The following is a 27,002-nucleotide window of genomic DNA, read 5'->3' on the forward strand; positions in this document are numbered from 1 at the left end:
ATACCCATCAGGAGCTGGGGCTTTCCTTTGAAGATGACTTATAGTTTGCTTCACCTCTTCTTCCGTTATGTCTGCATTAAGTACATCCTGCTGCTCCTGCGTGAGTTTAGAGAGAGATAAGCTTTGGAGGAAGGCTCTAACCTCTGTCGTATTTGTGTGTGAGAGTTTGTATAGATCTTTATAAAAGTTTTGTAGAGTGGAATTTATTTTTTTGGGATCAGAGGTTACCTTTCCTTGTCCATCTTTTATTCTGACTCTGGATGATACTTGTAAACGTCTCTTTGCCAATTTCGCCAGAAGCTTACCCGCTTTGTTGCCGTAACTAAGTAATTCGACATCTTGCCTAGATCTATACACCTGCTCCCTCCTGTCTATCCACGTCTCAAACTCTTGTTTGGTCAGTTTCCAATGTTCTCTGTTTTGAGTTGAGGGGTCTGAAGGAACTCTGTATAGGCATGTCTGAGTTTTGCACTCGATTCAGAATACCCCTCCTTCACTTTTTTCTTAAGGGAAGAGACGTACATTAAAATTCTGCCTCTCAGCACCGTCTTTGCTGTGTTCCAAAACAGAGCAGTTTCATCTACGTGTTCTGTGTTGTCAGATACAAACTCATCCCACCAGCAGCGCAATTTGTCATTGAATCCCTCGTCCTTTGTCAGGAAGGCTGGAAACCTCCATATAAAGTCTGTTCCTCTGACCACCCTGTCCGTCAGTTCCATACCCACTGGGGCATGATCTGATATAACCAAATAAAAAATTTCGACCGACTTCAACCTATTTAATAGACTCTCAGAGGTCAGGAGGTAGTCAATTCTTGACCAGGACTGGTGGACATGGGAAAAGTGAGTAAATTCTCTAGCATCAGGATGCAGCCAGCACCAGACATCCCTCAACCCAGTCTGATTAAGTAGAGAGGTGAGTGCGTTCTCCTCTCTCTGGGGGGTCCTACCCTGACTCCTTCTATCTTCCTCTATCCTATGTACCGTATTAAAGTCACCTCCAGTAATTATCAAGGGAGAATTATCCTGGACAATTTTTCTCTCTATATCTTCAAAAAAGGATTTGTTTGAACCGTTAGGGCCATAAATGTTATATATAGAATAGGTTTCTCCTCCATGGTCTATAGTGACCCGTACCCATCTCCCCTGGTCATCACACTTCTGAGACAATAATTTAAAAATGAAGTTGCGGTGGAACAAAATCACTACCCTTGCATGTCTCTCCTTTACTGCCGATCCCACTACTGTACCCACCCAGAATCTATTAAGCCTGAAAAAATCCTCTTAAGTGAGTCTCCTGAAGTAGGACAATGTCTGGGGAGAATCTTTTAAGGTGCCTCAGTATCTTAGACCTTTTGTTTGGGGATCGTAGACCCTTTACATTCCATGAAATGACAATCATAGGAGTCCCTGTTAGTTTTGGTTACTACCTGTTACCAGATACTTGTGGAAGGGTTAAACAGCATGCGGAGTCTATCTGTGACTCCTGAAAGAAGAAAGGTGTTTAAAAAAAAAAAGAACAAGAAATACACAACAAGTAAAAATAACCTAGGGCAACAATAACTCTAAATTCGAAATGCAATGTGGTGTGTTCCGAACTGCGTACACCACCAGAAGTGCTATGGACTTCACTTTTTTCTGAGATTGGGAAAGTGGTTGATTACACAAGCATATTAGAGAAACTCAACCTGCACCACACGAAATGTAGGGAATATCAATCAGGACGACATCCGTATCCCCCAACTATCCCCTCACAATTTGTCTAAACAGACCACTCCACCTCCTCCCCCACCAAACCACAGGACACATCCCCAGATGGTTGATAGAGATGATGTGAACAAGCGTCCTCTGGCATGGCAGGCCCCACATGACATGGCATAACCCATTCCTGGCCCCTCCCCCACCAACCCCCACTTCCTCTCCTCCCAAAAAAAGTTCATATTTTCATTATCATGGTATCATCTCACAAACAGCTCGGATAAGAGTCCAGACCGCTTTAAGGGAAAGCGGGTAAGGGTATATACTACATCACCATTCACAAGTTATCACTGGGTTGCTTCACCTATTACGACTTGTTGACCTCTGTGATTTCAGTGACATTGTTCGGTTGTCCCCCTCTCGGTCTCCTCTTCTCTCTGCAGTTTTTGCCGTTTGCAGTATTTTTTCAATGTCTCTTTCAGCGTCCTTTGCCGAGTTGTAGACAATGTTGACACCATCTTTTTGGAAAATCCTCAGTAATGCAGGGTACTGAAGTGTGAAGATCTTCCTAGCTTGAGAGACACACACATTTTGCTGAAAGCTCTTCTTCGCTTGGCCACATCTGCAGAATAATCCTCGAACAGAAGAAGTTTCATTCCTCTTATGATCAATGGTTGGGTTCTCTTTATTTAGGCCCTTATTATATCAAACTTGTCATTGTAGTCCAATAATTTCATGATCACTTGGCGTGGTCTTGTCTGATCACCAGATTTTTGGGCATGGGAGCGCAGGACTCTCTCTTCAGCACAGGTGAGGGCACTACTTAGCACAGTCTAGGGGGGCAGAGGGACACCAGCGGGGACCTCAACCAGCAGTTCAGTGATCCGTGCTACCCGAGGGGGGGAGGGGGGGAGCGTGGACCACCCCGACCTACCCCTGATACAGTCTCTGTCCCTGGCCTCAGCTCTTAATGGCAGGCTCCAGCACTGCTGTGTTCTGTCTTCCTCACTGTAATCTGGCCAGATCGAGGGATATCAACGGCAGTCTCCACAGCAGGGAGTCCTGGGTCAGGGGATCCTCTAGTTTCTACCCCAGTGCGTCTGCCAGATCCTCAATCTGTCTCTCACCCAGCTTTTTCTCAGGGAGTCTCTTGCAGAGGCAGCTATCCCTCAGCAGCTGTGTCTTTTGGGGTGTTGGATGGGCACAGATCCGTCCCTGACTCTTAGTATGAGCACTTGCAGGTGCATGAGCTTCTCACCACACATCCTACATCCTCAGCGCCGTAACAGAAAGTCGACACCGGCTATTTTAAATAGCCGGCATCTGCCACTCTTGGACCCCCTCCACATACTTGTCACCCCAAAGCAGGATGTACATTTATGTGCAAATTCGCAAAGGGATTAACTCAAAAACTTGAATACACTTGAATGGGTGCGAGTGACACGGCTCTCGCAGAGAATCGCAGCATGCTTCAATTTTTTTCCTCAGTCTGATTAGGGCTGAGGAAAAACACGCAGATCTGAGCTGCAGCATTGTCTTACATGTGGCCGAGTGCAATGCGAGATTTTCTCACATTGCACTCGTATGTGTCATACGTAAATGTGACTCTGCCCTTACTCTGACTCTTACATAAAACCTTTGCTAATAAAGGGGTACTGCTTGATTGCAGAAGTTTGGGAATATTTCACTATCAACACTACTAGGCGTACCATTTAAATTAGTGTTCAAGGGTTTTCAAAGTGAGACAACTGGCCTGAGATATTGTTCTCCTGTTGGTGGTGTATCTATTTACATGTCCATGACACCTGTCGGGAAGAAAGTGAATTCCGTCAACTTATTCTTAAACACGTGGGAGACGTTGAATGTACCTGTGACACATCCCGACACAGGTCTTCTGTCTCCTTTCAAGCCATAGAAAAAATCTGGCTCATAAAGAGAGAGGGTGATTTTTAAAATTAAAAATATCCTTCTGAAAGAAAGTAGATTTAGACTCTGTCCTTTACAGCATTCATCTGAAATACAGTATATTGTCCTTTCTCCCTTTGTTTTCTGACCTTAAGATTTTTCGTTCTTTGTTTTTCATCATGTACTTTAGTGTTCTACTTTACATATTCTCTTCTTTTGCTTCCTCATGTGGCTAGTTTACCTTATCCAGGGAATTAGACTTTGTCCTTGACTTATGTGTTTTTATCTTAGCATGGTTTTCTATACTTTCCTTAAATTAGGTAGCATTTTGTAATTCCCCTTCATTTTTACATACGGTTTTATACCCATCATACTTCGATATGCCTTTACTCTACCATTGATGCACTTATTGACATTTTTAGACTTCATTCTGTCGTTTTGTATTACTTTATTTTTATCAGTGTCATATGAGCTGTTCATTATAATCTAGTGTACTAATCTAAAAGCGGATGTCTCAGCAATTCTTTTTCTTCATCAGCATGGAATACACTAGTGCGCATCCAACTAATCACCGCAGGAAATCTGTTACCCTCCTCCTTGCTTTTGACTGGCATTTATATTGCTAATATGCCAGTATTTGATAAACATGATGCTTCTAGACACTATTGATTAGCGGACAGCATCACACTGCTCATGTCACCCCGTGTTACATCACAATCCTGTGATTACTAGCACTTGTCCTGATTGGGCTTCATTATTATGGCGGTACACCACGCTTCTTCACTGTTTGGTACTACCGGTAAGCGGATGTGAGTGGGAGGGTCCGGGGAGAATACTTGAACAATCTATCTACTTTATTTACTTTCTCAACCAGTTGACATCACCATCCTAACAGGCTCATAAGTCCTTACATTTATCTTTGTTATAGATTTTTGGATGAAATGTGGGGTCAATGATGAACCTAATGCATTGATTTGGAAATGCTTTAGTACCCCTATTATTTTCAATATGGTATTACTCTTTACATTATATTGACATCTCCTTTGTTTGTGATGGGAGCGCAGTATAAGCTAAATACATCCAAAAGAGCATTAAGAGGTCAGGCACTGATGTTGGAGAAAAGGCCAAGCTCACAATCTGTTTTAGTTCATCCCAAAGATGTCGGATGAGTTTGAGGTCCGGGGTCTGTGGCACTGGTCATGTTCTTCCACCCCAAACTCCTCCAGTGATGCCTTTTATTGACTTTGTTTTGTGCACAGTCAGGGGGAAGCAAAAAAGGTATTACCCCAAACAGTTCTCATGACCTTAGAAGCCTACAATTGTCCAAAATATTTTGGAATGCTGAACTATTAAGATTTTCCTTCACTACAACTAAGGGGTCCTACCTGATCCATAAAAATCAAGCCCATAGCATTATACTGCCTCCACCAATCTTTACAGCAGGCACAATGCAGTCAGGTGGGTTACGTACACCTGGCATTCCCCAAACCCATACTTTAGAGCTGGCGTGATTCGTCACTCCATGGTACATTCAGTAGTTCATCTGCTTCATAGTGCATCCCACGAATGGCATTGTGTCTGGTTATGTCAAGTTTGCATTCGGCTGCCCAGCCATGAAGCTCCTTGCGGGGGACACAGTTTTTTTTTGGTTTTTTTTTTTAAACCAAATTTTTATTTCTTTTCTTGTAATGGTAAAATAGGGTACAGAATGAAGAAAATAAGGGTCAACAAATCAAAATATCAAATAACATAGTCTCTACAATTTATCGATCAAATATTTGTCACGGTCATCAAATTTGCTCCTTCCCCTTCTTCGTCAATGTATATTTCCATTATTCAGTCTCCGCTACCCCCCTTCAGCATTCCTTGATAACTTGTTACAAACATTACTTATAAACACTATCCCTCCCCCCCCCCCCCTCCCCTCTCCATGCGACACAACCCAGAATTTGGCCAACTATACTTTCAGCTCGCACAGGGACCCTGACAGGTCTTCCTTCATGTACCATTCCGTAGACACAAATGTGGACATTATTTGTATTGTTTCTTCTCTAGAACATATAACGCTTATGAACTTTCTCCATTTACTGAAAAATTTTGATGTCATCCTTTCTTTACACCTCTCCACCATCACCTTCTCCAACATGAGCGTTTTTTTCAATTGATTAACAAGTTCTTCTTTTGTTGGTATTTCCTTCACCAGCCACTTCTGAAGAATAGCCCTTTTACTTAACATTGCTATATCATGGAAAAGATTCGGTAACTTGTCTCCCCCTTTCTCTCCCTCCTCTCGATGCTGATAGTGAAATAACCAGACCATTGGATCTAACTCTACATTTTTATTCCAGATTTTCCTCACTACCCCTTGGACTTGTTTCCAAAATCTTTCAATCCTTTCGCACTGCCTTATCCCATGATATAGATCTGTTTTTTCCGTACCACAATTTGGACAACTCATCATCTTATCTGGATGTCTTGCATTCAGTATACTAAATCCATAGATAGCTCTATGTATGATCCTGAATTGGGTATCTCTTAAGTTCTCATTCACAATCTTCTTTCTCATCACCATCCAGCCATTCAAAATCTTCTCCTCCACTTCTTGATCTCCCAACTGCTTTGCCCACCCTTCCAACATTCTTCCTGATATGTTAGGGACTAACACTTCTCTCATATTTCCATAAAGACTTGATATATTTGTGGCATGGATGTCCCTTAATATGATCGCATCCATCTGATTTGCCTCATATTCGTTATTTATGTTGTATAGTTTCTTCATTATCCCTTGTTTCACCTGTTCAAACTGGAGAGTCTGGAATGAGCGCAAGTCATACTTTGCTCTCAACTCCTCACACGTCATCCATCTCCGTTCTGTATCATGCATCAGGTGTTTTAGAGTTCCAATCCCTTTTTCCCTCCATGCTTTAAAGAGATAATTTTCCCTTCCCTGTGGAAAGTCAGGACAAGCCCATATATTAAGGAATTTGGAGATGTTCCAGGCTAACCCGAACTTTTTCCTAACCGCCTTCCAAGTCATCACTGTGTCTCTACAAATCAGTGAGTGTTTAATGTTGGGCAGCAAATTTGCAATGGAGGTATATAGGATTGAACTCGGGTCCCAAGGTTTACAAAATTCAGCCTCTATATCCCAGTCAGAATACCTACTTGTTCGTCTAATCCAATCGACTACATGTCTTAAGATACAGGCCAAATTGTACCCCCTGATGTTAGGTAGTCTGATCCCTCCATTTTCTGTTGATAACATTAGCTTTTTGGCACTAATCCTCGGCCTATATCCCTTCCACAAAAAACGTGAGAACGCTTTTGTCAATCTGTTCACATCCGAGTGTTTAAGAAGCAATGGGATTGTCTGCATTGGATAGAGAAGCTTGGAAAAGCTCATCATTTTCATTAGATGATTTCTTCCCAGAAGAGTCAACGGCAAATTTGCCCAACCTTGCAGTTCACGTTCAATTTTCTCGATCAAAGGGGAATAATTTAATGAATATATGGTTTTTGTATCCCTCCCAACCTGTACTCCCAAGTATTTAATTGTATTTCTAGCTATTGGAATGTCACATAATGCACCCCTCTCCCCCTCCGCTCTCTTTCCGTCCAAGAAGAGAATTTCACATTTGTTTTTGTTAAGTCTAAACCCTGCTAACCTCCCAAACTGCTCAATTTGTTCTATGACTCTACTCAATTGTGTTTTAGGTTTGCTCATGAACCGGATTATATCATCAGCAAATAAGGCTGAGTGCAATGACTTCCTCCCTACCTTGATCCCTTCAAACCACCCCACCTCATTCAAACGTCTAGCCAGTGGTTCAATAGCCAAGTTAAACAATAGTGGTGACATCGGGCATCCTTGCCTGGTTCCCTTCATCAAAGGAAATGTTTTTGACAGAAATCCTGGGGTACTCACTCTTGCCTGAGGATTTGCATAAAGGACCCTCACAAAATTCCTAAAAGCTCCGTGTATGCCCAGGTGATCTAACACCTGTTCCAGCCATGACCACCTCACATTGTCAAAGGCTTTCTCCGCGTCCAAGGTGATCAAGGCTGGATTCCCCTCCCCCCCCTTCTCTCGTCTGCTTTACTACATCAATTGCTAGCATTACTTTCCTAATGTTTGTCACCACTAAACGTCCTTTAACAAAGCCAGCCTGGGGGAGATCTATAATCTCTGGCAATACTGCCGCTAACCTATTTGCCATCAACTTCGCTAAAATTTTTAGGTCTTGATTAATCAGCGAGATGGGCCTATAACTAGATGGGTCTTCTAAATTCTTTCCTCCTTTAGGAATGAGCTTTATATAGGCTGTATTAAGTGTACCCGATATTCTTTCCCTGTCCATTATCTTATTGAATAACTCTGTCAGTATAGGTGAGATTTGATCCTTCATAATTTTGAAAAAACTGCCGCTAAAGCCATCTGGTCCCGGGGCCTTTGTCGTTTTTAACTCTCCTATAACCTGTAGCACCTCCTCCTCCGTCACCTCTTTATTCAGAGCCTGTAAATTTTCCTCCGTGAGCGTAGGCATTTTTGTTCCTTTTAACCACTCATTTCCTTCTCTCCTATCATCTAACCCCTCCTCTTTATATAAACCTGCATAGAAGTCTCCAAGAATGTCGTTTATCTCTTTGGGATCTGTTGTTTACTCCCCACAGCGTTTCTCAGTGTCATAATATGTGTCATCGGTCGTCGCGTCCCCTTGCCAGATTTGCCAATAACTTCCCTGCCTTGTTCCCGAAACGATTCAACTCTGCCTCTTGTTGTGTCCTGTACATACCTTCTTTCCTTTCTACCCAGTTCTCAAAATTGACCTTCGCCTCCACCCACTTTGCTTTTGTCACCCTTGATGGTTTTTTTAAGAAGTCAGTATATGCTTCCCTGACTGCCCGGCTAGCCTCCTGAAACTTTACTTGTGCCTGTCGTTTCACCTTTGTCGTATATCCTATCACTTTCCCTCTCAAAACTGCCTTAGCCGTCTCCCAATACAATAGTGTTTCCCCACTGTGCTCCTGATTCGTCAATGTATAATCCACCCACCATTCTCTCAGTATTCTATGGAAGTTCTCGTCCAAAGTCAAGAATGAGGGGAAGCGCCATATATAATCCTGTCCTCTCTGAACTTTGTCAGCTATATTGACTACCACTGGGCTATGATCCGATATTACCATAGTCTCTATAACTATCTCTTCTACCCTCTGCAATAAATTCTCACTTGTCAGCCAAAGGTCAATCCTTGACCAAGAGTCGTGTGGGTGGGAATAGTGTGTAAATTCTCTCTCTTGCGGGTGATATAATCTCCAGCAATCCTGTAGTGTAGTTGTATTTAACAATGCTCTCAGCGACCCCTCAGTGTTCCTCCCCTGCTTCCCCTGACTCCTCCTGTCTTCTTCCTGAGAAACCACTGTATTGAAGTCTCCCCCCAGCAATTTACATATATCCCCATCCAGCAAAATCTTATTAGCTATATTTTCAAAAAAAAACCTTTGTTCTGTATTGGGTGCATATTAGTGATGAGCGAGTATGCTTGTTACTACTCGGTACTCGCACGAGTATCACTGTACTTGGGCTACTCGGCGGGTACCGAGTAATTTCGCGATACTCGTGCTGTACTCGTGGTCTTCATCTTTGCATGTTGGCGCTTTTTTGAGAGCCAGCCCTCATGCAGGGATTGGCTGGCAGACCACTGCAATGCCACAGCCCTGTTAGTTGTGGAATTGCAATGATTGGCCGGCCTGCACAGCGTGACCGAGCCTTTATACCGGCGGGCGCGCTGTGCTCTGCACACAGCCATCTCATATTCCCTGCTTTCCACGCCCACAGGCGCCTATGATTGGTTGCAGTGAGACACGCCCCCCACGCTGAGTGACAGGTGTCTCACTGCACCCAATCACCGCAGCCGGTGGGCGTGTCTATACTGTGCAGTAAAATAAATAAATAAATAATTTAAAAAAAACGGCGTGCGGTCCCCCCAATTTTAATACCAGCCAGATAAAGCCATACAGCTGAAGGCTGGTATTCTCAGGATGGGGAGCCCCACGTTATGGGGAGCCCCCCACCCTAACAATATCAGTCAGCAGCCGCCCAGAATTGCCGCATACATTAGATGCGACAGTTCTGGGACTGTACCCGGCTCTTCCCGATTTACCCTAGAGCGTTGGCAAATCGGGGTAATAAGGAGTTAATGGCAGCCCATAGCTGCCACTAAATCCTAGATTAATCATGTCAGGCGTCTCCCCGAGATTCCTTCCATGATTAATCTGTAAATTACAGTTAAAAAACACACACACCCGAAAAAATCCTTTAGTAAAAATAAAAAACACTAACAAAGTCCCTCATCACCAATTTATTAACCCCGACAAACCCTCCATGTCCGGCGTACTCCACAGTCCTCCAGCGTCGCGTCCAGCTCTGCTACATTCAGGTGACAGGAGCTGCAGAATACACCGCCGCTCCTGTCAGCTTCACACAGCAACTGAGGTGAGTAGCGCGATCAGCTGCTGTCAGTCAGGTAACTCATGGCCACCGCTGGATCCAGCGGTGCCGCGATTAACCTCAGTGACAGCAGCTGATCGCTATACTCACCTCAGTTGCTGCATGGAGCTGACCGGAGCGGCGGTGTATTCTGCAGCTCCTGTCACCTCCATGCAGCAGAGCTGGACGCGACGCTGGAGGTCCGTGGATTACGCCGGACATGGAGGGTTTGTCGGGGTTAATAAATTGGTGATGAGGGACTTTGTTAGTGTTTTTTATTTCTAATAAAGGATTTTTCGGGCGTGTGTGTTTTTTAACTGTAATTTACAGATTAATCATGGAAGGAATCTCGGGGAGACGCCTGACATGATTAATCTAGGATTTAGTGGCAGCTATGGGCTGCCATTAACTCCTTATTACCCCGATTTGCCAACGCTCTAGGGTAAATCGGGAAGAGCCGGGTACAGTCCCAGAACTGTCGCATATAATGTATGCGGCAATTCTGGGCGGCTGCTGACTGATATTGTTAGGCTGGGGGGCTCCCCATAACGTGGAGCTCCCCATCCTGAGAATACCAGCCTTCAGCCGTATGGCTTTATCTGGCTGGTATTAAAATTGGGGGGACCGCACGCCGTTTTTTTTTTTTAATTATTTAATTATTTATTTCACTGCACAGTATACACATACATACCGGCTGCTGTGTTTGGGTGCAGTGAGACACCTGTCACTCAGCGTGGGGGCGTGTCTCACTGCAACCAATCATAGGCGCCGAAAAGCAGGAAAGCAGGGAATACGAGATTGTTTAATGAGCGGCCGGCTTTTTCAGAAGAGGAAAAGCCGCCGGAGTTTAGTGAACAGCTGTGCAGCGCCGCGGCAGTGATCGGGGAACGGTAAGTAAGAGAGAGGGGGGAGAATGACCGACAGACTGTGAGAGGGGGACAGACAAGACAGAGAGAGACTGACAGAGCGAGACCGACCGACGGGAGATAGAATGAAAAAAAAAATGACCGACATCACTAGTAAAAAGCACAAAACGTGCGTTTTGGACATCGGAGTGCCACACAATGTTTTACGTAAAATCTTTCATGTATTAATCTCAAAAAGTAACATACACCAGCTCTATCTCACTATTGGGTATGTGCCCTTAACCTTTCCGCCATGAAAATTCATTTTGGTGTCATTTTGGAAGGTTTTCTGGTGAGTCCGTAAAAATGGCGTAAAACTCGGACAAAATTGTTCACAGCTGTGACTTTTGAGTGATAAATACTTCAAGGGGTCTTCCCCATGCTGTTGCCATGTCATTTGAGCACTCTTCTGAGACTTTTGTGACATTTTTGGGGTTTCTACATGCTGCCGGGGGTCATTTCATAAAAATACTCGGGTCTCCCATAGGATAACATTGGGCTCGGTGCTCGGGCCGAGTACACGAGTATCTTGGGATGCTCGGCCCGAGCCTCGAGCACCCGAGCTTTTTAGTACTCGCTCATCACTAGTGCATATATATTATGGATACTAAAAGTGCCTTGAGTACCTGAAATCTTTATATGTATGTATCTTCCTTCTTAATCTGAATCTTGTGTTTCCACCTCGTGTGCAAAGTTTTTATTGATCAAAATAAGAACCCCTGCTTTCCTACCGTTTGAGGCCGACCCATATACCCTTCCCACCCACATCTTATTCATACGGAAGAACTCATCCTTTTGCAAGTGCGTCTCCTGTAATAAAGCAATATCAACCTTAAGCTTCTTGAGATGACATAGTATCATATTTCGTTTGTGCGGCGATCTGAGTCCCTTTAACATTCCACGTAATGAGCTTAACCATAATCCCCAAAATCAACAGTTCCTTTTTCAGGCCGTGTCGCATGGATTCCCCAACTCTCTTCCCCTCCCCTCCCCTCCCCAACTGTATATAACCCCTCCCATCCCCAACTTTACAAATACAATTAACGTCTTCCATTTTTTCTGAGATGATTGAGACTCCTTTCAAACCCCTGCTTCAAGTCAAGCTCTCCATGAAGCCACCCCACTAAGTCACCTCTCCCCCTCTATTGGCTATTAACTCCTTGCCCCTAAACAGCCTTTATAAATTTATCAAGCTCCTAAAACCGTCATTAAGAGAAGAAAAAGAGAGAGAAGAAGGAAAAAAAAAGAAGCATTAGTAAATGATAAAAGGGAAAAAGTGATAAGCATAAAAAGAGAGAGAGAAAAAGGGAGCGAAAGAAAAAGAGATAGAGAAGGAGGTAGGCGAGACTTTAGAGAGTTAAGGCACATTTGTCACCATACGGCTCCATTCAGCAGTCTCAAATTAAGTCCTTGTCTTGCCTGCTTGTTCATGAGCTGCTGCCTCTTCCTCCTTTTCCCAGCTGAAGTCGCCATCTGTCGCTTTTCCTTCGGACTGGCTGGTCTGGATCTCGATTGACTCCACTCTGGCTCGTTGTCGGGTCTAACTGCAGATGTTATGTTTGCAGGATCTGCATGTTTCGGATCAGTGAAAGTCCCTTCTTTTTCCATTCCTCTCCTGTCGCCGTGTTCTCCCGTCCTGTAGTATCTCTCGCTCCGCCTCTGAAGGATCCCGAAAAGTCTTTGTGACCCCATCTGCTCCTCTTACTCTTAGTATTGCTGGGTATAAAAGCTGAAATTTAATGTTTTTGTGATAGAGGGCAGTGTAGATCTGGCTAAATGCTTTTCTTTTTCGTGTGACTTCTGCCGAATAGTCGCCAAATAATAGAATCTTGTATCCCTGAATGCATAGTGCCTGTTTCCTATTCCTGAAGGCCCGTAGAATTTCTTCTTTATCTTTGTATTCCAGGTATTTTATAATAACCTGTCTTGCTCTGGACATTTCACCTTGCTTGGGGTTATTATCATTGTTACTGTGACCATCTCTTTGCTCCCTTATGGGTCCCACTCTGTGCGCTCTTTCTACACGGCAGCTATGTGGTAAGCCTAAAGCCTGGGGTAATTCTTTTTCACAGATTGAGTCCAAATATTTTGTTGTCACTGTCTCAGGCAGACCCACCAGCCTTAAATTATTCCTCCTAGATCTGTTTTCGAGATCTTCTATTTTATCCTTCATAAGCTGAGCATTAGTGTTTAGCTCCTTAAATCTGCCCTCCAATCTTGTCAGATTCTTTTCAGCATCAGATACTCTTTGCTCTACCTCTGTCAGTCTCATATCATGGTGCTCCACATCCTCCTGCAGAGCAGCCAAAGCCTTCTTCACTGAGGTTGCTATTGCCTCTCTGATTTCTGCTGTCAGATGATCTGACACTTCTTTTGCCAGCCTTTTGTAATCCATCTCATATCTTTCCCCTAAGCCCAATGTCTCTGTACCACTCTGCATACTCTGAATTCTTCTGTTATCTTGGCCCCCTGCACATTGCTGCAGCTGCCCTTGTGGTTCCTCTCCCTCCTCCCCCTCCTTCCCCCTCACTGTGGGTGCCATGTTATCTGCACTCACCCCCTCCTCCCTCTGCTCTGCTCTGGGCTTGAATGGTGTTCCTCCACTTCTGAGGAGATAACGATCCATGCACTGACAACTGTTAATTCAGTGCAGCCTTTATATGTTGGTCTAGGGTGCTATTTGTTTCTGTAGGTCGCTGTATATTGCAGGGGCTGTATGGAGCTGCTCCTTCTCCCTCCTCACATCTCAGCGCAGGAACAGGAAGTCGGGACACAGTTTTTGTGCTGATGTTAATACAGGAGGAGGTTTAGACTGTGGAGTTATTCAATCAGTAGAGCGTTGGTGATTTCTCTACACCGCTCTTCAACACTCGATGACTTCACTCTAACTTTATTTGGTTTCCAATTTGTGGCTGAGTTGCTGCGGTTCCTTCCACTTCCCAATAATACCACTCACAGCTGATGGTAAATTTAGGTTGGAACAAATCTAATGAACTGGTATCCTATTACAATCATACTGAGATTCAGCGAGCTCTGTAGAATCATTCCTTATGGCAAAATGTTAGTAGAGCCAGACTGACAGACGAGGGGCTGGATTTTATGTATATTATGGGACTGAATGAAAAACCCCAAATTCAATTATTAACATGTGTCTTAATACTTTTATCCATAATCTAGGTCATCACTTCAACTACAATTTTGGTTACAGCAGTCATGTCGCCATGTGTTATGTGATGGTTTTAGCCCATCATGGTCAATATATGTGACCAGTGATTAGCTGTTGTGTTCATGTGAAGGTGTAACAACATTTGTCCTCAATCATGGAGGCCCTACCTTCAGAAGCTATTAGACACATGTTCCAGTTAAAACCAAGAGTGAGAACATATCATCTACACAATATTTCTCCTCATGTTTACCCTTATTATCTTTAGTAATTATAGTAATACACTGGATTCTTTATGATGTTATATTGGCTCATCTTCTCCCCATTCAGGTGCCTAAAACATCGAATCCTTTCAGTGGTGAATTTTCCTCATTGACTCATCAAAGATGGATAGGGACAAGGACAAAATGGTGGAGAGAATATTACACCTCACCCTAGAGATCCTCTTCCGGCTTACTGGAGAGGTGAGAGATTCTGATGACGTCACATTACATCATTCTTATCTATGGGAATCACAGATGGACAGAACTGGAGAGGTGAGGACTCTGGAAATGTCTGTAGTGAGATTTATTAATGGGTCTCTCCATAACCAGGATTACACAGTAGTGAAGAAGACCTCTGGTGAGCGCTGTCAGGACCCTTTGTCTGAGGGATGGGGAAGACCCCTGAGCCCAATCACGGAGCCTCCACCTCACCCCCTGATACATGAGGACATCAATGACCAGAAGATCCTTGAACTCACCTACAAGATGATTGAGCTGCTGACTGGAGAGGTGACACTGCTGGGAATGCTGGGACATTATACAGTAACGCTATGAAGGGATCGGGGGATGACCGTATCATTGTATGTGTCAGGTTCCTATAAGGTGTCAGGATGTCGCCATCTATTTCTCCATGGAGGAGTGGGAGTATTTAGAAGGACACAAAGATCTGTACAAGGACATCATGATGGACGTTCCCCAGCCCCTCACATCACCAGGTAATTAACAGGACTAAATAGACATGGTCTATACTTGTCTGTAGGTAAATATTTAATTCTGCTCCTGATTGGGTTTCCTCCAGTTCTATCCAGTGAGCTGACAAAACCAGAGAGATGTCCACAGCCTAGTTTTCCAGAAGACTGCTCAGAAAAAAGTCCCAATGTTCCTCAGGATCATCACGTTGATGGAGATAAGGTGACATGAAATCTCCCTATGATGTGTAGACGGCTGTGAAGGTCTTGTGCTCAGTCTTGTTTTATCCACCAGTGTTATATGTTTTATACTTGTGTAATGAGAACGGTGGAGATGGCAGGATTAGAGCTGATCATAGATGTGACTTTTACAATATTTGTTTCAGGGTAAAGATCTGACCCATATTGATACTACAGAGACAAATGTGACTGATAAGGTGTGTAAGGAGGAGATTCTTACAGATGACTATCCAGGTGAGTTTTAACCTCATCCCCATTCTCATACTTTTTAATGTCTGTAACCAGGGGCGGGCTGGCCCAGGGGGCAGGCGGGCAATTGCCCCCCGGGCCGCCCTCCCAGCCGCTATACAGGGCCGGCCTCCTGCTGCATAATGTCATTATAACACACACATGGCCGCGTACAGTGAACTGCGCACGGCCGTGTCTCCTGTACTGTGATGCCGCGGGCCGACACTGACACATTACAGGCGCAGACTGTCAGCCGGCGGCATTATAGTACAGGAGACACGGCCGCGCGCAGTTCACTGTGCGCGGCCGTGTATTGTAATGACGTCATGTCAGGGCCGCCATCAGGGCATTACTGCCCTCACTGGTGTATGGGGCCCAGAAGCAAGGAGGGAGAACCGGACGCTCACCGAAAGCTGCCCTCCCCCTGCTGCTCTGCACTAAACTATGTGATCGGTGCAGGTGAGGATGTTACCGGGAGATGAACGGAGGCTGTTGGAGCGGCAGCAGGTGAAAGGTCCTGAAATTACTTACATCATGTCATGTGCCTCCTCACATGACCGGTGACCCGGCAGGTCCTGTAGCTGATGTAGCCTCCATGCAGCTCCCAGCGTCTCATCTCCTGGTCTGCACTGATCAGGAACAGCAAGATGAGGTAGTGTGTGTGTGTGTAAGTAAATGTGCTTGTAATGCTGTGTTTATATGTGCAGTATTTAACAGAGTTGTGTTTGTTAATAGGTGCATATATTAGAGCTGTGTATGTAGGTGCATGCAGTAGGGCAATGTGTTTGTATATGTGCATGGGAGCTGTGTGTGTCTATATTTGAATGAAGCGGAGCCTTGTGCGTCTGTGGGCATGGAGTGGAGCCGTGTGCGTCTGTGGGCATGGAGCGGAGCGGTGTGCGCCTGTGGGCATGGAGCGGAGCGGTGTGCGCCTGTGGGCATGGAGCGGAGCAATGTGCGCCTGTGGGCATGGAGCGGAGCGGTGTGGGCATGGAGCGGAGTGGTGTGGGCATGGAGCCGAGCGGTGTGCACCTGTGGGCATGGAGCGGAGCGGTGTGCGCCTGTGGGCCTGTCTGTCTCTTGGCTCATACACGGCACCATACTGTATATACAGGAGTACACTACAGTCTGCATTATGTCTGTATATACTATATGTTTATAGTGTGGGTGGTAGTGTACAGTATAGTTCTGTGTATACACTATATGCAGCCCCCAGCCTCTATATTATACACAGTGGGTACGGAAATTATTCAGACCCCTTTTAAATTTTGACTCTTTTGTTTCATTGCAGCCATTTGGTAAATTCAAAAAAGTTTATTTTTTCTCCTTGTTGTACACTCTGCACCCCATCCCCCATCTGGACAGAAGAAAACAGAAATTTAGAAAGTTTTGCAAATTTATTAAACAAGAACACTTTCCGTCCGTACCCACTGTATAAGCAGCCAGCAGACTCTAGATTTTCTTTATATATATAATATATATATAATATGCAGACTCTATATTACATATACACACAGCCAGCAGTCTGCATTCTCAATTTTTTTTTATATATATATATATATATATATATATATATATATATATATATATATATATATATATATATATATATATATATATATATATATATATATATATATATATATAATATATAATATATAAAGCTAAATGTGTGTGTGTGTGTATGTCCGGGATTGGCATCTGCACCGTCGCAGCTACAGCCACAAAATTTTGCACACTCCCACTTCTGGACCCCGAGAGCGTCATAGGCTATGTTTTGAGGGGAAATTTTAACCCCGCTCTTTACAGTTATTCGCCAAAAAACCTGCCTCCATTAAAGCGAATGGAGCTCTGAGCCACAGTGCAGCCAGAACTTCAGAAGAATTTGCAGCCACGCCCTTATATGGAATGTTGGCGTGTCACAATGCAGCTAGGGAAAGAGACAGACACAGACAGGGAAAGAGTAAGAAACAGACATAGACAAGGTAAGTGACAGACAGGGAAAGTGACAGAGATAGACAGACTGGGAAAGAGATTGAGACAGATGGAAAAAGAGACAGACGGACAAAGAGAGATCGAGAGACAGAGAGATATATACAGAGAGGGAGACAGACAGAGAATTGGAGAGAAACAGAGAGACAGTTACTATCCCGGGCAGCGTCGGGTGCTATGTTGTGAGGCGAAATTTTAACCCCGCGCGTTCCAATTTACCAATCAATTTTGCCCCTTTCTACATAATGGGGAAAAAGTGAAACGAAAAGTGTTGGGGGCAAATTGACAGCTGCCAGATGTGAACAAGGGGGACTTAAAGAATGAGAGTGATGGCGCCAAAGAGTATATACCGTACAGTTGCTAAGGTGGGGCCCCGACATGGGATACTCACCACACTCAGGGATATGAACACACCAACCTCGCCACATAATCACCCTAAACACACACAAGTCTGGTAGTATCCTTCAAAAATAAAAATCTGATTAATTAGCAGCCAAACTACAAGCACAACAAATGTACCATATAGGAAATATGGCAGCTGTGAGTCACATGACCTGTCTATATGTGTATGTATGTGTGAGCTAATATATACTGTCAGGGGGAGGGCTTTCTGTTGCCTGGAGATTAATCAGGTTGCCAATAGCAACCAATCACAGCTTAGCTTCTATTTTGCTACAGTTAATTAATCTGAGCTCTGATTGGTTAATATAGGCAACAATTTAATAATTACATTTATATCTTTTTGTTTTTTGTGTGCAGAATACATTTTTGTTAATACATTCTATTTTGTTAACAGCGGTTATTAACCCGGGCGAAGCCGGGTAGTACAGCTAGTGTGTATATATATATATATATATATATATATATATATATATATATATATATATATATATATATATATATATATATATATATATATATATATATATATATATATATATATATATATATATATATATATATATAATATATTAATTAGCTGTAGTGCCCGGGTTAGTAACTGTCTCTCCCCCAGCCTATCTGTGTGTCACTGTCTGTCTGTCTCTCTGTCTGTGTCTTTCTTTGTCTGTCTGTTTCTATCTCTCTGTCTGTATTTCTATCAGTCTGTCTCTTTCCAGGTCTGTCTCTTTCCAGGTCTGTCTCTTTCCAGGTCTGTCTCTTTCCAGGTCTGTCTCTTTCCCCGGCTGTCTCTGTCTGTTTGTCTCCTCACCGACATCTTATTATCTCACACATAAGCTTTTTATACTAACAGTTTATTTTGTTCCTATAGCAACCACTGACAGTTGCTATTTATAGCCTGCAGCTCCCAGCTCCATTCAGTTTAATGGAGGCAGGATTTTGGAGAGTAACTGTAAAGCGTGGGGTTACATTTTCCCGTCAAAACATAGTCTATGACATTCCCTGAGTCACATGAGGCGTCCGTGCAAAATTTTGTGATTGTAAATGCGTCGGTGCAAATTCCTTTAGTGGGGACACACACACACACACACACACACACACACACACACACACACACACACACTCTGAGTTTTATATATCAGATATACACACTTATGGCTGATGATTCCGTCTGGGGCTTGTCATTTTGATAACCCAAAAACATGGTGCATGCAGCTTTTTTCAGGCTGTCAAAATGACGACTGTGCTGCATAGCTGAGCCGAACAGCGGTTAATGTTTGGTTTGTGAGGACGGTTTTCAGAAGTGGAGTTTTGCCAAGAATGGCGGTGGTACTATGGAAGGCTTGAGTGGTGGAGGCAGAGCTGGGGTGGAGCCTGGGCAGAGTCTCAAGGGGCCTGAAAATTTTGCTAGTATGGGGCCCTGAAAATCCTGGTCCTGCGTCATGCTACGTGCGCTGCCTCCCCACTGAAGAGGAGCGTCAAACAAGTCTGAGGGCCACACAGAAGGCAAGAGAGTGTTTTCCTCAATCATCAAAAGTAAAAGCCCCCCCCAGTGTGTGTGTGTGTGTGTGTGTGTGTGTGTGTGTGTGTGTGTATAGGATTGTGTCTATTTATGTGTATGTTTATATGTTTGTGATTGTCTTCAAATATGTATCTGCTTAATGTGAATAAATCAGGGTACATGTCTGTACGCCGTGTGGGTGTACGTGTCTGTACTGTATGTTTGCATGTCCGTGTTTGTGGGGTTCTATGTATGTGTGTATGATGTGTGTATGTAAGGGTACATGACCATGATCATGGTTCAGTGTTTTGGATGTAGAGTGTTTTCGCTGCATCCAAAACGCTGTGTTGTACAATACAAGCACAGTGGATGGATTTCTAAAAATTCCATGCCCACTGGCATGTACTGCACGTCCCACAGCAAAAGCTGACCTGTGGCGTGGATCCCCGAGCAGCAGCATGTCACTTTATTGCTGTGGAGATGCAAGTGTTTTCCGCAGAGAGAACAGAGAAAATGACCACAGTGGCCTTAACCCTGACTGTGGGCACAAGCAGCTGCAGTCCCTTCGGAGAGCACTCACTGCCCTACAGGAGAGGACACGCCGCCTCCAGGACGCAGCATGTCTGGACCGTGGCCACATACCCTTATAGTGTTGTGGTGTATGTGTAAAACATTTGTATCTTATATCTTATCTTTAAGGGTGAGTGCCCACCGTCAGGCTTCCTTACGGTCTGGACGCAGTGTACTTTCTGTAGCGGAGACGCACTGTCCATGCACACGATCAGGGTCACTGACAGTGGATTTTTGCTGTATTTTCCCGCTCAGAGCTCTAGCATCTCTTAGACTAAATTCACAAGCTGCAGATGAGAAACTCGCCCCACAGGTCAGTTTATGGAGAGTCTAAAGAAGCACAGCGGGCCGGATTTTTCTATAAATCCATTCACTGTGCGTGTACTGTACAATGCAGCATTTTGGACTCAGTGAAAACACTTTGCGTCCAAGACGCTGCTGACACTGATCGTGGGCACGACCCCTAAGGGCTCACATATGTGTTAGAGAATTTCATTTGTCTTTCTGTGTTTATGAAAAGACAAGTAAATTAACCCCTTCCTGCACTGTGACGTAACTATCACCTTAATGCCTCCTTCACATGTCCATGTTTCTGGTACGTGTTATATCCGTTTTTTTTTACCGCATATACTCATTATATCCTATGGTGCTACTCGCATGTCTGTGTATTTACACAGACCGTGTGTCCATGTGATCCACATAGTGATGTCTGTTTTTTTCCTGCAGCAAAGATGACTATGGTCAATAGAAGTCTATGGGTCGTGAAAAATACGCACTGCACACAGATGGCATCAGTGTATAGTCCGTGTACCATCAGTTTGCTGTGCGTGTTTAACATTCAAAATATAGGAGAAGCAACAAGTAGTTAGCTGGGTTATGGTACTGTAACTATGTAGTAAGCATGGTTTTGCTCCCATATCTATATAGTAAGCTCAGTTATGGTACCATATTTAAGTAGTAAGCTTTGTTCTGTTACTATGTGTATGCAGTAAGCTTGTTCTGTTCCCGTATGTATGTAGGAGACTTGGTTCTGTTGCTGTTTCTATGTAGAAGACTGAGTAAGTACGATTGTGTTCCTGTTATTGGTACACTAAGCTCGGTTCTGCTCCCATATCTCTGTAGTAAGCTCGGTTCTGCTCCCATATCTCTGTAGTAAGCTCGGTTCTGCTCCCATATCTCTGTAGTAAGCTCGGTTCTGCTCCCATATCTCTGTAGTAAGCTCGGTTCTGCTCCCATATCTCTGTAGTAAGTTTGGTTCTGCTCCCATATCTCTGTAGTAAGCTCAGTTCTGCTCTCATATCTCTGTAGTAAGCTCGGTTCTGCTCCCATATCTTGGCTCTGTTCCAATAAGCTTGCCTCAGTTCCCGTATCTACTGTATGTAGTCATCTTGTTTTTTTTTGCAGTATCTATGTACGCAGTAAGCGCGGTTCTGTTTATATATATATATATATATATATATATATATATATATATATATATATATATATATATATATATATATATATATATATATATATATATACCAGCCTGTTCATAAAGCCTGTTACCACTGCTGCTTTAAAGCAGCGGCCAGAGATGAACAGTCCAATGGCGGGCTGCCGCAACTTGAGGGCCACTGCTTTGCAATTGCCCCCCAGGCTAAATTGTGCCAGCCAGCCCCTGTCTGCAACACCAGAGTGAAGCAGACAGGTGTGAAGGATTTAGGATATGTGTGTTGCTACATAGCGCACTGTGTTGAGCAGAAGGGCATCAAAAATGTAAATGATGAAGGTAGACTGTGAACCCCCACAGTCTATCTCTGCAGGGGGTATTATAACGTTTTGGGGGCAAAATAAAAAGAAAAGTATCATTTAGGGGATTAAATGAGGCATTATCATTTAGTAGTTGGCACAACTGGGGATTTGTTGATGTGTCAGATTTGGTGCCTATTAATTCACAGGACTTGGTCCATCATCCCAATCCATAATCTGTGGCCTTTGGATGGGAGCCTTGAGACAGCCTCCTACCTCCTGGCATCCACAGTTCCTCTTTTAATTATTCAGGACAGATAATCAAACTGAGCCATAGACGCCAGGAGGTGGTTCCCAGGACTCTTGTCCTACGTCCTCGGATTGAACTGGACACTTGACCATGTCCTGTGAATCGATTCACACCAACTCTAGTGTTGGCACAAGATCTTTTATCCCAATGCAGTACTAGTGACCCCTCAAGGGAGGCATTATTATTTAAAGGAGTCCTAAGAGAGGCATTGGGGAAGGAGCAGACTGAGGAAATTGTGTACAGTCATGGTTGCAAAAAGTCTACATCGCGGTTTGAACCAGACAGAGAAGAAAGGTAGGCAGTCTGAAAATAAGTAATTTGTGAATCACTGGATGTAATAGTACAGTATACACATTTCATTGTTTAGGTCTAGAATTGAGAATTTCTTGCTTGACATCATACATATATATTTATACCTCAAAATCAAATTATAGGGAGGAACCCAATTTATCAAAAACCATGAAAAAAATTCCTATATTAAAAATATCAATCTTTATTAGTCAATATCTAAAAAACTGTCAGTGCAGTCACAAAAAGAAAAGAATAGCCAAAAAAGTGGTTGGGCGGGTAGAACGGGGGAGACAGGTGCGCCAGATGACGATATTGAGGATGTAGGCAGGGGAGGGGGGGGCCTATCCTAGCCCTATGAATTTCCCCTACCTACCAGCGGAGTGAAAACACCCTACTTTACTCGGTGCCCCCGCTCCTCGGCGGCTGTCCCTTAATGTCCCTCCAACCATAAAACCACCATCACCAAAAGTGTACGTGAAAAGGTGCAAGTCAAAACTCTAAAAAGTCTGGTATGCAGTTCAGTTAATACACATGCAATCAGGTAGTTCCCTATCGGGGTAAGACAATGATCACACTATTTCCCTTAGGGATGACCAAAGGTGCTCTTGTTTCAGAGGACACAGGCCTAAATAGTCTGAGTAACCACCCTATTGTTCATACACATCAGGTCAACTGCACACCCATCTCAGTTGAAAAAATATTTTTGACATTTTAGAATAAAGTACTCATCAGGTCATATCATAATATCAAAGATGATTAAAGCACTTATCATGTCAAGCTGTATACTCTCTCAGCATCTCTCTCAAGTCTGGTGTGCAGTTCCATTCATGCAAATGCAATAAGGTAGTTCCCCTATCAGGGTAAAAAATGACAATATTTCCCCTGAGGATGACCGACAGTGCTCTTATTCCAGAGGATACAGGCATAAATAGTCTGGGTAGCCACTCTATTGTTAATACACGTCGGGTCAACTACATACCACTCCCAGATGAAAAATTTGATAATTTAAAATGAAGTACTTATTATCAGGTTATATATCATACTCTCACAATAATAAAAGTACTTATCCATGTCAAGTTGCATATCATCTCAGCATATCTCTCAGCATATCTCTCTCAACGCGTTTCTCCCTCAGGATGTCTGGGGGTTCATCAGGAGATTTTCAATCAGTAAAGCCGATCTCACAATGGAGCGGTTGCTATGCCTAATAACGCCACTCAGGACCACAAAAATATGGGTCCTGGCTCATTAGTGGTATCAGAGGTAATGCCTCATTTGGCCACACACCACCTCCACTTATATCAACTCGATAAGCGTCATTTAACCCCACCCCCATGCGACTTACTGTCCATGATAATTTCAAAAGGCCGCGCCATTCCGCCGGCGGTCACTTCCGGTTTGCAGTCCATGTGACGTAGGAACGGAAATCAATATTCCCCATCAGGCCTTGCACACAGTTCCAGGCCTCTGACGTCACACCGGAAGTTCCGGCCCATGGAGCGCACATTGCGTTCCACTTATCAGGGACGCCCACATGGAGCACATGTTAGGGGAGGGTAATTGGCGGATCACATGACAATACACTGGTGGAACGCAAATTGCGCTCCACATGCAGTAAATGCCCTCATAGCAACAGGGGCGTCGCCTGTAGTGAGGGCTAGTCACGTGACTACCGAGTAAAGATTGGGCTATTCATATGAATGGAGAAATGAAAAAGAAACGATAACATTATATCGCCAGGAAATAACCATGCTCGTCCTATAGGGACAATAAGCGCATAGGCATAAAAGTCAACTCCGCTCAATAACTCATCCCATAGAGATGTAAAGGGGGTTCCCAAACCACCATAAACCTTTCACAGGGAGTTAGATGAAACTGGTGAAATTTAATTGTTCATTAATCCCATCTGGGGACATACTCCGCAGAAGGTAGATCCACCTCGTTTCCCTTTGGAGAATCGCCCTATTCCAGTCACCCAGCCTCTCATGTTTTTGAACGGTCTCAATCACCCTAAACAGGATATTTTTATCCCCATTATGGTATTGGACCATATGCCGGGCCAGTGCAGTATCCCTTTTGTGGAGAATATCCCCCATGTGCTCTCCAATCCTTACTCTCAGTTCCCTCTTAGTTTTCCCCACATAATTTTTGGGACACTGACAGGTGCACATATAAACTACTCCAGTGGTCTTGCAGTTCGCAAAATCCCTATTGGAGAATACTCTCCCTGTCGCTGCACTTGTGAAGGTTTTAGAGGGGTCAATATACCTACAGAAACTGCAGGTCCCACACCTAAAGGTCCCAATCGGTCTCCTGTCCAACCAGGTCCCTCCCGATTTTGGTTGCTCAAAGTGGCTATGGACCACGTGGTCCCTTATTGACCTCCCTCTCCTAAAGGTGACTGAAGGTTTTGTAGTTGGGGTATCTGCCAAATCTGGGTCTGCCCGAAGAATGTCCCAGTGCCGCCTTAGAATGTCCATAATCCTATCCGTATGGTCGTCAAAGGTCCCAATCAATCTTGTCAGCCCATCATTTTGTATTCTCTGGCGGGGCGCAATTAGCTCTGTTCTGTTTCTTCCCTTTGCGACTCTATATGCTTCCTCAATTACTCCCACTGGATAACCTCTATCTCTGAACCTGCGTCTAAGGTTATTCGATTGTGCCTGAAAATCTCCCAAATTGGAACAGTTCCTCCGAAGTCGAAGGAACTGTCCCTTGGGGATCCCTCTTTTCAGGCTAGTGGGGTGACAGCTCTCCCATCGCAGCAAACTATTAGTTGCCGTCGGTTTTCTGTAGATGGTGGTATCCAGATAGCCGTCCTGGTTCCTCTTAATGTACAGATCCAAAAAGGAGATCCTGTCCCCCCCTATCTCCGAGGTAAACCTCAGGTTCAAATTGTTCAAGTTCAGATGTCCAACAAAGGCCCTGAAGGAGTTTTGGTCACCCGACCAAAGGATGAGGATGTCATCAATATATCTCCCCCAGAATAAAATCCTGGGGGTCCAGATGACATCCTCATCCCTAAAAACAACTGTGTCCTCCCACCAACCCAGGAGCAAGTTTGCGTATGTGGGAGCACAGGGGCTCCCCATCGCTGTGCCCCTGAGTTGATGGTAAAACTTCCCGTTAAACAGGAAGTAGTTGTGTCCCAGGACAAACCTCAGTAGTTCAATGATTAAGATGTTATGGGGTCCGAGATGACTCCCCCTACTCTTTAAAAAGTACTCGACTGCCTCAATGCCCTTCTCATGCGGGATACTGCTGTACAGGGCCTCCACGTCTATAGATGTTAGGATGGTGCCCTGTTCCACACAAATTCCATCCAACTTCCCAATAAGATCAGCAGTATCCCTAATGTACGATGGTAAAGATGTTACAAACGGGCGCAACAGTTTGTCCAGATATACACTCACATTCTGACACAGTGCTTCTATGCCCGAGACTATAGGTCGGCCTTTCAAGGGCACCACCCCTTTATGTATCTTAGGGAGTGAATAGAATGTTGCTATTCGTGGATGTTTAAGATACATAAAGTCAAACTCACTCTTAGAGATAAGCAGGTCCTCCAGTGCACGTGTCAATATCTCCAATAGTTTACAGGCATAGTCATTAGTCGGATCCCCCCTCAGTACCTCATACGTGGCAGAGTCATGGAGAATGGAAAAGCACATGTCCTTGTATTTACCCACATCAAGGATCACAGTATTCCCCCCCTTGTCGGAGGGCTTTATTACGATGTTTCTGTTTTTTTCTAGAGACAATAGTGCATCCTTCTCTAGTGGTCCAAGGTTGGTATCAGATCTCCCCTTTCTCGGATTAATTTTACTAATCTCGGCCGACACCAGTTTGGCAAATATGTCAATATTACTACATTCTCCCAAGGGTGGTAGTCGTAAGCTCTTAGGTTTAAGGTCCGAAAAAGGGCCTTCACCAATCTCACGGTCACTCTCCTCTGCAAGTCCGGCCAAAACCCTAACATCATTGAGCGATTCAAGAGGAATCCCCAATTGTTGGCATTTATTTCTATCGTTAATGACAAAATATTTCTTCCACTTAAGTTTCCTAAGAAACAAATTAATGTCCTTGATCCAAATAAACGGATCGCACCGTGTGGTCGGAACAAATGAAAGGCCCGCAGCCAGAACCCTCTCTTCATTAATAGATAGAGTATACGAGGACAGGTTAATAATTCGTTGCCTATCTTCCTCTACACCTGCCCCTACTATTTTTTCTGTACCCCCACTAATCGTGTGCGTAGTTGGTAGGACATACCGTCTGTCCCCTCTAAAAAAGAGGCCGGAACCGAGGATGAGGTAGAGGATGAAGATGGAGCAGAAGGTTCCCCCAGGGATGCTCCAACTACCGGGAATCTCTGATTCCCCCTTTTTTCTTCCCATTTTTTGTTCTTATTTTTGTACCTCCTGAATTGGCCTCTCCCTCTATTATTTCTAAATGGGCCCTCTCTCATCCGAAACTCAGTATCCGAATTCTCTGCGTCTGAGGAGGAGGGATCAACTGCGTGATCGTATGACTCCAAACTGGGATAAGCTTTGTTATCCTTAAAATCAGCCAGGTCCCGTACGTAGTGTCTGTGTTTTCTCTCTTTGAGTTCCTGCTGATATTTATCTACT

General features: G+C 44.1%; 1 protein-coding gene across 1 annotated transcript in view; it reads left to right on the forward strand.

Moving 5' to 3' along the window:
- The window catches only part of LOC142312897 (uncharacterized), a 148,041-nt gene that overhangs the window by 13,845 nt on the left and 107,194 nt on the right, over positions 1-27,002 (forward strand). Inside the window, exons 2-6 of the mRNA XM_075351883.1 lie at positions 14,488-14,621; positions 14,751-14,930; positions 15,013-15,136; positions 15,220-15,332; positions 15,496-15,583. Of these exons, the coding sequence (XP_075207998.1) occupies positions 14,544-14,621; positions 14,751-14,930; positions 15,013-15,136; positions 15,220-15,332; positions 15,496-15,583 (583 nt within the window). The 5' untranslated portion in view covers positions 14,488-14,543. The remainder of the gene's footprint in view (positions 1-14,487; positions 14,622-14,750; positions 14,931-15,012; positions 15,137-15,219; positions 15,333-15,495; positions 15,584-27,002) is intronic.

This window comes from Anomaloglossus baeobatrachus, chromosome 5, assembly GCF_048569485.1.
Source record: "Anomaloglossus baeobatrachus isolate aAnoBae1 chromosome 5, aAnoBae1.hap1, whole genome shotgun sequence".
Classification (NCBI taxonomy): domain Eukaryota; kingdom Metazoa; phylum Chordata; class Amphibia; order Anura; family Aromobatidae; genus Anomaloglossus; species Anomaloglossus baeobatrachus.